The sequence below is a fragment of the Mchenga conophoros genome, linkage group LG22, assembly GCF_057382185.1.
Source record: "Mchenga conophoros isolate Kocher_MC1m ecotype Shallow Benthic linkage group LG22, M_conophoros_male_GT1.1, whole genome shotgun sequence".
NCBI classification, from domain to species: Eukaryota; Metazoa; Chordata; class Actinopteri; order Cichliformes; family Cichlidae; genus Mchenga; species Mchenga conophoros.
The window spans coordinates 5,756,197-5,768,392 of NC_140546.1; the positions used below are offsets into that span (position 1 = coordinate 5,756,197).

Sequence of the window (12,196 nt, forward strand, 5' to 3'; positions counted from 1 at the left end):
ATGTTGACTGACTATTCAAATAAATAAAATGTAATGAATTCAAGTGTTTATAACTGTCGCACTGGAATTACTCTGTCTCTTCTCTTTTTTGCTACTTTATACTTATTGGTTAATAGATAAACCTCACAGCTTCAAAGAAGCACAGATGAGAGTGACCGAAAAGAAAAGAAAAACTCTATGTTCATGCCCTTTATTGCCTATGATATACATACTGAGCAAGTCAACACTCTCTGCATGAGATCAATCAACCTTCTTCTAATAAATCCAGCCAGAAACTGTTCAACCACTAAAGTTTTTTTATTGGAAAAATAGTTTGTGAAGCCTCTGGAGACCATAAACTTCTCTAAGAGTCTGATAACGCACAGGTTTCGCACTTTTCATAACCTGTCATTAGTTGCTTCTCTGCTTGTCAAACTCAATCATTCCATGGTAATTACCCCACTTAATTCAACTTGTTAATTTCAAGATTTTTGAATACAGCGAGGTCTGAAAGCAACACCTGTGACACTTCTCTTTAGGAAGTGCTTCACTGCTGCAAGCTGCGAACAAAAATGATTATACTAGGGTGATTCACTGTAAAGGGTGAAGAAAAAAAAATAACTTTAAGAATGTAGGAAATGACTGGCTGATTGAAGGCATTCAGAGAAGAAGGTAATAATATAGGTTCTGATAGAAATGATGAAAAATAGGAAAAACTGCCCAACTATAAAGTCTTTCACTTGAGAAGCAAGGTCACTGAGGTTTCAGAATCAGAATCAGAATCAGAATACTTTATTGATCCCTGGGGGAAATTATTTTTTGTTACAGTGCTCCATTTTAAACCAACATTAAGACAAGACAGACAATACGCTAACTAAGAATAGTACAATATATACATATATATACATACATACATACATACATAAGTCACTCATAGATAAATAGTTGGAAAAGAAACATGTGTAGTTGTAGCAGCAAACAGTGTGTTAAGTGGATGCGTTGTACAGGGAGATGGCCACAGGCAGGAATGATTTCCTGTGTCGTTCAGTGGTGCTTTTCGGTAATCTCAGTCTCTCACTGAACGAGCTCCTGTGACTGACCAGCATGTCATGGAGTGGGTGGGAGGTGTTATCCAACATTGTCTTTATCTTGGTTTGCTGGTTTGCTTGGTTTGCTGATGTCTGAGGGATTATACGCATTTGTCTTGGTGATATGTAACTTTGACAGGATATGATAGTTGGTTGGAATAGGATGAAATAGCAGCACAGAGGAGGAAAAGGACAAACAAATAAAAACAGTGCACTGCTGCATATTTTCAACAGAAGTGCATATGACAGGTAAAGTAAAAGAAAAAAAAAAGAGGGTTCATGTGGGCGGAGCTGTCCCTGTGCACATGTGTTTGTCTGCTGCGATAATTAGGCAGCTTAATGAGTTACTTAGCAAAGCTGAGCAAGAGGCAGCTGTAATGCAAGAAAGAAGGCCACCTGCATCTCTGAGGCCTATCTGAGAATGAAGCACAGCATACACAGTCTGTCCTCACAATGTGATCACATAATAATAATATTTTGTCAGGACCAGTAGACTCCACGTTGCATATTTAAAAATTATGCTTACAGGATATCCAAAGCATTGCAGAGTAATCCAATGGTCAATAGGCCTTCAGTGTCTCAAGAAGACACCATGAGTAGGTTTGACCATGGTAAACAAAGGTAGGGGCAAATTACTTTGGAAGCTCAGGAGTGTCAAACATTAATCATTGTTGAGAAGGATTCAGTGCACCACCATACAAATGAGACCCAACAAACCACAAAGCATTGCAGTAGTTTGAGGTCGCCCATCAAGGAGGTGCCACGGACTCTGCACTCGCCTGATCTCCATCCCATCGAACGATTACTGGAAAATGTGGAAAGCCAAATAGTCCTGGCAATGCACAAATGTTTTTGGAACGTTGTCAAATGGGATAACATGTTACAAGGTACTGCACAGACTTGTGGAGCTCATGCCAAGTCGAGTAAATGCTTATGCAAAACGACATGCAATCTTCAACCTTAGCCACCAGAAACGTATGACTTTTTCCAAAACTGTCTTCATTTGTATGAAATAAAACTGCCCTCACAAAGTCCACACACACAAATACACATAGACTGTGATAATTTGCATTCCCATGTTTAACTCCATGTTAAACCAACTTCATTAATCCAGCCGCCGCAGGGGGGACTGGCATCACAGAAACACCATGGTATCTGCCAAGACACACATGGTCATGTACAAGCAATCTCACAGTCTGCATTGTCCCTCTCCCTCTCTCTCTCTCTCTCTCTCTCTCTCTCTCTCGCACACTCACACTTACACACACACTTCTCCAGCACTAATCTTTCTGACAGACTCCCTCCATATTTCCTCGCTCCGTCTTCGATTCAGGTCCAATCCTCTCTCTCAATGGGTCACGTTTTAAAAGGTTTGAAGCAGGATAAAAAGAATTTCACAAGAGCCCTCGAATCAAAGCCCTTTTTGTAAACACAACAAAAGAAAGAAAAACAGAGTAGGAAAAATGATAGCAGCACTCTGTACTGGGAAAACGGAGAATTAAAAACATAACTACAATATCTTACTGAGACACACAAAAAAGGGTCATGGTGTGTTTGTGAGCCGGGCTGCGAAATTTTAGAACACACTCCCAGAGGAAATGCTGTGTGCAAGCTGGATCTTTTTGCTACTGAGCACACATTTTTATAAACTTTCACTTTATCTCTCCCACATGCTGCTATTTGCATTCTGTCAGAGAGTGACAAGAGTTAGATACAAGTTATTTACTTGTGCGTTAAATACAAACACCCTTGGACAGAACATAAATAGCTTTGCTAAGGAAAAGAACTGATGGCAAAAATGTAGTACAAATTTATACTTTTCTTTTTTCATGCAAGAGTTAAACAAAACAAAATATTATGCTTTGTTTTAAACAAATAAGGGATCAAATTTATTCATTTCAACAAGGAGAAACCAAGCACACAGCTGTCACTCAGAAAACTCGGGTTCTTATGCTTATGAAACAACATATAAAACTCCTAAATTATCACGATGAAGATTATTGACTCAGTATCATGCCTACTATTACAGGTAGCAGTGTGGTCCTAACCTGAATAAGAGACTGGACAAATGAGTGGATAAATGCATAGATGGGCCAGCCTATTCTAGTGTCTATCACTGTGTAATTTTAGTCAACACCCTGTAATCAGAAGCATGTCATCTATATGCTGGTTGAGTCAGTCCTCTGCTTAGACCATAAAAACCTTGGTGTCTCCTAAATGTAGAGACATTTACAACAGCAGTGCCTGTTTCCTGTTGTCCTGCTAGGCTGGCTCCACCTTTTACACAGATGTCGAACCAACATTGTGAAAAGATCTCCTGCCGACTTAACGGCAGCGCAACATTGCCCACATCCCCCCCGGTCCTACAAATAACAGGCAGCATACAAGAGGTTTCGAAGGCTTACCTCTCCTACCATGCCGTTCCACTCCCCGTCAATGTTTTTCCCATGCCTCCCATTTGTCACCAGGTAAAGGTCATAGGTGAAGCCTACAATCTTGGCGAGGCGCTTTAGTACATCGATGCAGAACCCTTTACAGCAGTGCTTCATGGGTCTAACACCATCCACCACCAAACTGAGGAGATGATGAGAGAAAGGTGACATAGTTAAAACACTCTCTTAAAAACATGTTGTAAGTTTGTTTTTCAGGTCACTTTGATCTAAACAAGGTTCTTTTCTGTTAAAGAAATTGAAAATGAAAGAAGTGAGGTTCTTGGGGAGTGAGAAAATGAGCATATGTTCTCCCCCTGAGGTGCTCATAACGGAGGAAGAACTAAAAGCTGAGGAAGGCGAGGAAGGTGTGAATTATTATCGAGGGACTGTGAGTGGATCGATACTGACAGTTTGGCTGTTGTGTAAGGGGAAGCAACGCTCGACAGGTCAGACAGTTCAGGAGGAAAAAGTGTTGCGTTATTAAAATGGAAATAAACTCATTTTTTTCTAATTTAAGGAAACAAATTTCCTGCAAAGACCTTCAAATGTCTCCCTTCTCCCTTGCTTCATACAGCAAACACTTTACCAAAGCACATTTAGATGACTATCAGTCAAGTGGCTTCTGTGCCCTCCATCAGCTCTTTACAGCTCGTGGCCATTTGATGGTCCTTCAGTCACTTAGCTATGGCCCCCTCTTGGCTCTGTTCTCTAACAATGCAGAATGTGCATTTGGCAGTCTTAACTGACAAAACAAGGTCAAACCCACAAGATTGAAATATTTAACTCCTCTTTACGTTTGTATAGATTATAACATTATTATTAAAGAAACTGTTAAAATATGTTTGTGAAATCTAAATGGTTTTGTTTGTTTATTTTTTTAGAAAGTCAGTATTTGGTATGATTGTCTTTACTCTTCAACTCTTCCTGAGCTCTTTTAGGCAAACTTTCACATAATTGCTTTGTTCAGGAATTGTTCTTCAGGCTTCTGGAAGGACATTTAAAGCTCTTCTTTGGACACTGCTAATGTTTGTCCTGTTATCTGTCAAAATGACCCTACATTGCTTCAATAACGTTGAGATCCTGGCTCTAGGGCAGGGATGTCCACCTCCAGGTCTCGAGGGCCAGTGTCCTGCAGGTTTTAGACATCACCCTGGGTCAACGGACCTGAATCAAATGATTAGTTCATTACAGGCCTCTGGAGAACTTCAAGACATGTTGAGGAGGTCATTTAGCCATTTAAATCAGCTGTGTTGGATCAAGCACACATCTAAAACCTGCAGGACACCGGCCCTTGAGGCCTGGAGGTGGACATCCCTGCTCTAGGGAGACCATTCAATGGCTCATAGTGTGTGTTTTTCTATACAGGTATGTGTTTGAAGCACTGGCAGTCATTTTGGCATCATCGTCATACTGAAAAATCAAGCTGTGGCCAATCAGATGCCTTCCAGATGGCCCTGCATGGCGGATCAAAATCTGCTGGCACTTTTCTGCATTTATAACTCCATCAATTTTTACAAGATCCCCAAAACCACTGACTGAAATGTAGCTCCAAACTATAATTGAGCCTCCGTGTGTTTTGATCTTGGCTGTAGACACTCAGAGTTGTATCTCTCTCCTAACTTCCTCCAAAACAAATTGACAATTTGAACTGAAACTTTTTTGGTCAGTAATTTTGTGTCAGCATTCCTCACCCTTGCTTATGAATGGCTTCTTGACAATCACCCTTCCATTTCTGATTAGGCTACTATGTGAATCATGTCGAGATGCATTTCTTAGGTCCTGTCTCAGATCTTTGTTGAATCTTTCTTCCCTATTTCTTAAACACATGACATTCAGGCACTGTTCATCTGCTGTATATTTTCTGTGCTGTGTGATTCATTGGTCAGTGTTCCTCTGGTCAAGTACAATGACTGAATATCTACAGTTCTGTTGCTCAAGATCCTTTTACAGTACAGTTCATTTTTTGTGCATGTTATTTTTCAAGGCATTTTACAGGAGCGATGTGACACTGAAAAAGGACAAGTAACGTGTTGAGAAAAATACAGTTGCATTTTAGTGCCTGCTTGTGCTCAGGTATTTTTTGTGTGTTTATTTTAAAAACTGAGCAAACAACCGTGACCTTGGTGGTGATCACAGGAGAAAATAAAAGGAAAAACAACTTCGCAAACACAGTGCAGCAGATCAAGGGTGCTGTGACAGGTGAAGAAAAACGATAGCAAATCAGCCAAACAGAAAATGCTTATATGTGTAATTAAAAAAAGAAAAATGAGAGTAAGAAGCAAGTATAGAAATGCATATAATGGAAAGTAATAAAAAGAAGTGGGTTGATTAGTAAAGGATGTGGAGCAGGGAAATTATTTTACTGCTATTGTTAAATAATCATCATTATTACCATTGCATTAATAATATAATCTGGAGTTTATATTGCATTCAGGGGTTTAACAGTGTGTGTCTTTCAGAAAGGCTAAAAGTCACAGGCTGACAGGAAACAGGCTTGCAGAGAGTTTGCAGAAGCAGGAAGTTATTTTGAGCAGCAGGCTAAGACGAGGCTTTAACAATGTAACAGATAGCTTTAAGATGGCCTTAAGATGTTTATGATGATGTTAATTTTGTATTTTAGATGCAGTTATAACTATTGTGTACACAATGCATATCTGTGCTTATTTGAGTTGATGTTCAGGTTCTTTAAAGGTCTTAAGCTTCACTGACGTGACTGTTCAGGTGATACATGCTGAGGGAAAACTAGAACATAGAAGGAATTGCAATACATGCTTACAAAACACTTATATCAGGTCATTTTATATTAAGGTTTTAGTAGAGGTTCTTGGTTAAAACATTTATTTAGTAGAGGACATATACATAGTCTCAGTTAGGTTGTAACACATAAGGATGAGCCTCTGTTCTGGTAAAAGGTCAGAAGTGCAACAGGTGAATTGAGAAAGAGCATTTGAGGACGAGACACAGACAGTTAGTAGGTGAAGAGGTGACACAGAGAGCATGTGAGGTCAACACACACACACACACACATGAGTTAGATTTATTTAGAGGAGAGATTAGTCATGTCTCGGCAAGAAAGAGGAACAATTCACTTTAAGACAAGAACGGAAAGTACCAGCCATGAAAATAGAAGATGATCTTCTGGGTTAAAAGTCATTGTGGTGTTGATCTGATCTATGTATAAAATGTATCTGTGACGCATGAAGGGGCGTCAGTAAATCAAACCCTGATGCTATAAAATATCTGTTCATGCTTTGATTAAGTTGAAGACTACTGGCTGTCGGCGTACAGAGTTGTCTTCCCACACGTGTGTAGTCATTAAAATCATTGTTTGACCAAGAGCTTCTGGACCAAGGGTGGTTTGTACTCTCCCTCCTCAATTTTGAACCTTAACAAGGAGCAAACTTGACTCTCAGCCAAAATAATTGATGGAGGATGAACTTGTTATCTCTTTGTTGGCCAAGTCATATACTGGCAGGAAGGAAGCTTATCTGGGGTAGACAAGGGGTGCAGAACACACACACACACACACACACACACACACACACACACACACACACACACACACAGTTAGAGACATGCCCAATTTCTGCAGGACAAGAAAAGATTAACCTGCCTTTACTTTGCTTCTTCCATCATTCTTCTATTAAAAAGCTGTAAGAAATCCATGTTTCTTTCAACACGTTTTAATTAGAGATGGACCGATCCGATATTACGTATCGGTATCGGTCCGATACTGACCTAAATTACTGGATCGGATATCGGAGAAAAATAAAAAATGTAATCCGATCCATTAAATATCACGAAAGCACCTCACAAAACTTGCAACACGCCGTAACTCACCTCAGAACGTCGGAGCAGTAGGCATCACGTGATAGAGCAGCTGTGGCATGCGGGACCTGTCGTGGTCTGGATAGCATTTGGAGCTTTGCTAGCAACCCGGCATTTCATCTCCGACAAAGTTATCCCCGAGAGAAGTAAAGCAAGTGTGTAAGTCCATCTCTGAATGTTTGTAAAGCATTCCCACGTTAAGCTTAACGAGCGACTGCCTCTCGCTCTCCGGCTGCTACTTCAATCGTGAAACTGCTAATGATCAGCTGATCGGCTTTTCTGTTGTGAGTCTCTCTTGTTTGTTTTTGGTCCACTTTGCACCAGAAAGAGGAAACCAGCGGCTGAACAACAGCAGCACGTTTAAGCTTGATAAGCTGTTGTTACAATTTATTTAATATTACTTTCTACACCAGGATCTTTTTCTACGTAGCTGACGCTGGTAACTGTGCAGGGGCGGATCTAGCAAAGTTTAGCCAGGGGGGCCGATAGGGCATTAACAGGGAATAGGGGGCACAAAGACATACTTTTCTTTCTTATTCTCATTTAAAATGTCTAGCTTTTAATAAATAATTATCTGACACCCAAAGTTTTAATTTGATGTAAAATGAATAGAAGTCAATTACTGTATATAGTGACTATTAAGTCTAATATATACCCTAGTAAGCTATAGTACATTTTCCTTTGGGAAGGTACCATCTGTGCAGTCTGCAATTTTGTTGAAGAAAGATGTTGAATCTATTTAATATTTCTTGAAAAATAATTGATTTCTGTGCATTTTTTTTCACACTGCATCAAATTAAGGTTGATTACGTCGATTAAGCATCATGAGGTGGAGCGTGAGGGGTGGTTCCCTATTTTTTATTTATTTATTTTTGTTGTTGCTGGGAGTTGGAACCCTATTAGTTAGGTTGCTTAATATTTATGCTAAGTACTCTTTAAAATACCAGAATAGGGAGGATGGTGTAGGTCTAAGTTTATTAGATTGATCAGTATTGCTGAACTATGAAATATTTTTTTTGTATACAGGTATAACAGAATAGCTTTAGTGTAGTTGTTGTTTTAAACTTGAGTATGAACTTGCAGACTTGCAAAATGCAGCAAGATATTTTAAAAAACAGTTTTGTTGATTAAAAAACACTATATCGGATTCATATCGGTATCGGCAGATATCCAAATTTATGATATCGGTATCGGTATCGGACATAAAAAAGTGGTATCGTGCCATCTCTAGTTTTAATCTGATGTCAACTAACTTCATACATATACACACACACAGAGAGACAGAGACACAAATGTATTTTCTCAAATTCAGCCAAAATAATTCAGCTGTTTTCTATTCTTTAATCTACTGGTCGCAGAAGGTAAGCCTTTCTTTAAACCTTTTTCTGTATGTACACTCCACCTGGAAACGATAACGATTTACTGTCCTGTTCTTTGATGTGTGGCCAGACAGCTCAATTTTACAATGGATTAAGGCAAAGGTCCTTGTGGTTTCAGGATGGTCTTTATCTAACAACTTTTTGAAACTTCTTTCCCACTCTCTACTACCGTTTGCCAGCTGATAAGAGCTCAGAGAAAATAACACAAGGAGAAAACACATTATGTACTGAAGCACCTCTTGTTGTAACAATCTTGATGTATTTGCTGATAGAAAATTGGGGTATCTAGTCTTCTGTTTTTTTCAGCTTATGGCCAAACAACAGGTCATCTTGCGTTGCCACCTATTTCAAATTGTTACAAAAACATATTGCAACTATTTCTATTTGTTTTCATAGCAATTACTTTGTTTTTCATATTTTTGCGTATACCTATGGTGGTTCTTGGAGGTCAAACAAGAACAAGAGCCAGCAAATGGGAAAAAAAAAACATCAAAAGCTAAAAATAAATAAATAAACGGATAAACAAAAGGACTCAGTAAACACAACAGAAGTGAGTTTGAGGAGAAAATAATATGATGGGGAAAAAACTAACTGCAAACATATATCATCAGTATTATTTGAATTATGCAAAAAGAACAGAATATTCTTGCATTTTTTTTCTCGCTCACAACACCAACAAACATTCTTTGAAGTGCAATCTGTTGCATGTTTCAGCTTCTGCAGCTGTTTTGTGATGCTGTTGTCTTTTTAACTTCTATTTTTTGTATGCTTTTGCAATATTTTCCTATTTGCTGATGTTGTTGTAAGTTGCAGTGCACCTGACGTCTCAGGGCCACCGTACATCCCATATATGATCTCTCTCTGTGAGCCAAACCAAAGGTTTCACCCCTGCAGTGATGAAGACAGACGTGCACATTTTCAGGCTAAAGATGGATTTTTGGATGCTATGAATAACCATTTAATTTGTGGAGTTTTTAGAAGTGTTTTTTAGTTGTGTTTATTGTTTAGAAGATTGCTTTTCTGTACATAAATCATATGAACTAAAATACCATCTCAACCAGTTTTTATACATGCATGAAACCCAAACATTTTGACATTACCAGCTAGAGCAGCGTATGAGAATGTAAATGACAGATTGTACATGAAATGGTGTTTAACTGAGCAATTATGCATGTCTTGTTCATACCCATGAGAGAACAGCACATTACATTTTTTAACAAAATCACAGTGATCTGATGTTTCCTCATTCCTAGCTACCAGTAGGAAAACTGAGCCCAGAGTCGTATGTATTCCCTCTACTTGTGAGGAATGGCAATTCCAAATGTTCTCCTGATCTCATGTGGAGTTGATGTGTGGAAACAGCTAGACACTTGAATAATTGAATATTTTTTTGCAATGCAATGAATGGATTATTTGATGTTTTCACTTCTCTGTTCGTCCATCCAGGGGTGGTGGCTGTGAATTACCTGGAGTTAACGGGCATGCGGCAGGGTACAGAGTCCCGGATGCAGGAGCCAGTGCCTGGGTCAGCAGGTTCCACTATGACAAAGGGCCTCTCCTCCAATGTGACCACTCGAAGATGTTGGGAGTCATCCAGGGGCTTCAAGAAAGAGCCATAGCGAGACCAGGGGTGATACCGTAGTCGCAGGTGTCCATTCTCCCACCAGCCAACCTGTAGAGCATTCAAACCCACAATCAGCTAATTTCAGGACATGTAGCTGCAAACATCTGGTCACTTCTATATTTGTATGTTGGTTTAAAATATAGTGCAATATAATTAGAAAATGTTTAAGTTCCTTGTTCACGTCATCTCTAAGACTGAGACTGGGTGCCTTATGTTGAAAACTCATTTCAAGCAGCTGGTATAGAATAGAATAGAATAGAATAGAATAGAATAGCCTTTATTGTCATTGTACAGAGTACAACGAAATTGGAGTGCCACTCCCTTGGTGCAAGTTTCAATAATAAATATAAATGTAAAATATAAAAAGTACAAAAAAAACAATCGTAAGTACTCAAACAATAGTATGTACAATATATACAGGATAGCAGCATTAATATAATGACAGTATGAATAGCAGCATAATATAATGACAGTGACGGTATGGAATAGGTTCAATTGTTTGTGTGCTTATTTACTACGGTGATAGCTCTGGGAAAGAAGCTATCCCTGAATCTGTTTGTCCTGGTTTTATGTGACCTGTACCGTCGGCCTGACGGTAATAGTTCAAACAGTTGGTTGCTGGGGTGAGAGTGGTCCTTGATGATAGTGCCAGCTCTGCTGAGGTACCGAGAGTTTGCAGTGACCTCCAGGCTGGGCAGAGAGCAGCCAGTGATCTTCTGGGCTGTGTTGATGACCCTCTGCAGTACTTTCCTGTCCGCAGCTGAGCACCCTGCATACCATGTTGTTATGCCGTACGTTAGGATGCTCTCTATGGTGGCTCTGTAAAATGTCACCAGCAGCCTCTCCTCCAGGTTGTTCCTCCTGAGCACTCTCAGAAAGTGGAGACGCTGCTGGGCCTTTTTAACCACCGCTGTAGTATTTGCAGTCCAGGAGAGGTCATCAGATATCTGCACGCCCAGAAACCTCATGGAGTGTACCCTCTCCACACAGCTCCCGTGAATGTAAAGTGGGGAAGCTCTGCCCTTCCTGAAGTCCAAGATGAGTTCTTTAGTTTTCGTGGTGTTCAGTTGGAGGTTGTTAACTGAACACCACTCAGTCAGTCTGTTGACCTCATCTCTGTAGTCCGACTCATCCCCCCTTGAGATGAGTCCAACCACTGTGGTGTCATCCGCGAACTTTATGATGGTGTTTGAGAGATGGGTAGGGGAGCAGTCGGATGTGTAGAGCGTAAACAGGAGGGGACTCAAAACACATCCTTGTGGAGATCCGGTGCTGAGTGTGATGGTGCTGGACCGGTGGGGGCCGAGTCTGACAGACTGTGGTCTATTTGTCAGGAAGTCCTTGATCCAGAGGCAGATGGGGGTGGAGAGTCCCAGGTGAGACAGTTTCTGGACCAGGATCTCCGGGATGATATGATTGAATGCTGAGCTGAAGTCCAGAAAGAGCATTCTCACATAGCTTCCTCGGTGCTCCAGGTGACTCAGCGCAGTGTGGAGCGCTATGGTGATAGCGTCCTCGGTGGAACGATTTGTCCTGTAGGCAAATTGGTGGGGGTCCAGAGTGGGAGGCAGACCGGCCCTGATGTGCTGACAGACCAGTCTCTCAAAGCACTTCATCACTACAGGCGTAATTATAAAGACGCTGCTACAGCTAATGACAAAAACTGAGAGTTCAAGCTTGGACTGATTGAGAAAAGCTTTGCCTTCCAGGTTTGCTCCTTCTTTGCCAGCATTAGTGCTGACCCCGCATCAAATGAGCCTCTTCATCTCATGCTTTATTTTACCACAGTGTCTCTGGTAAACAAGAACCAATGTTAATCCCACTTTTCCACAGTTTTTCCTTTTGCCTTGTATATTCGCACATACA

At 40.3% G+C, this 12,196-nt stretch overlaps 1 protein-coding gene across 1 annotated transcript in view; it reads right to left on the reverse strand.

The window, feature by feature from the left end:
• The window catches only part of grin2da (glutamate receptor, ionotropic, N-methyl D-aspartate 2D, a), a 261,238-nt gene that overhangs the window by 61,017 nt on the left and 188,025 nt on the right, over positions 1–12,196 (reverse strand). Inside the window, exons 8-9 of the mRNA XM_085263506.1 lie at positions 10,173–10,378; positions 3,473–3,641 (exon numbers count right to left, since the gene is read on the reverse strand). Coding sequence (XP_085119632.1) covers positions 3,473–3,641; positions 10,173–10,378 — 375 coding nt within the window. The remainder of the gene's footprint in view (positions 1–3,472; positions 3,642–10,172; positions 10,379–12,196) is intronic.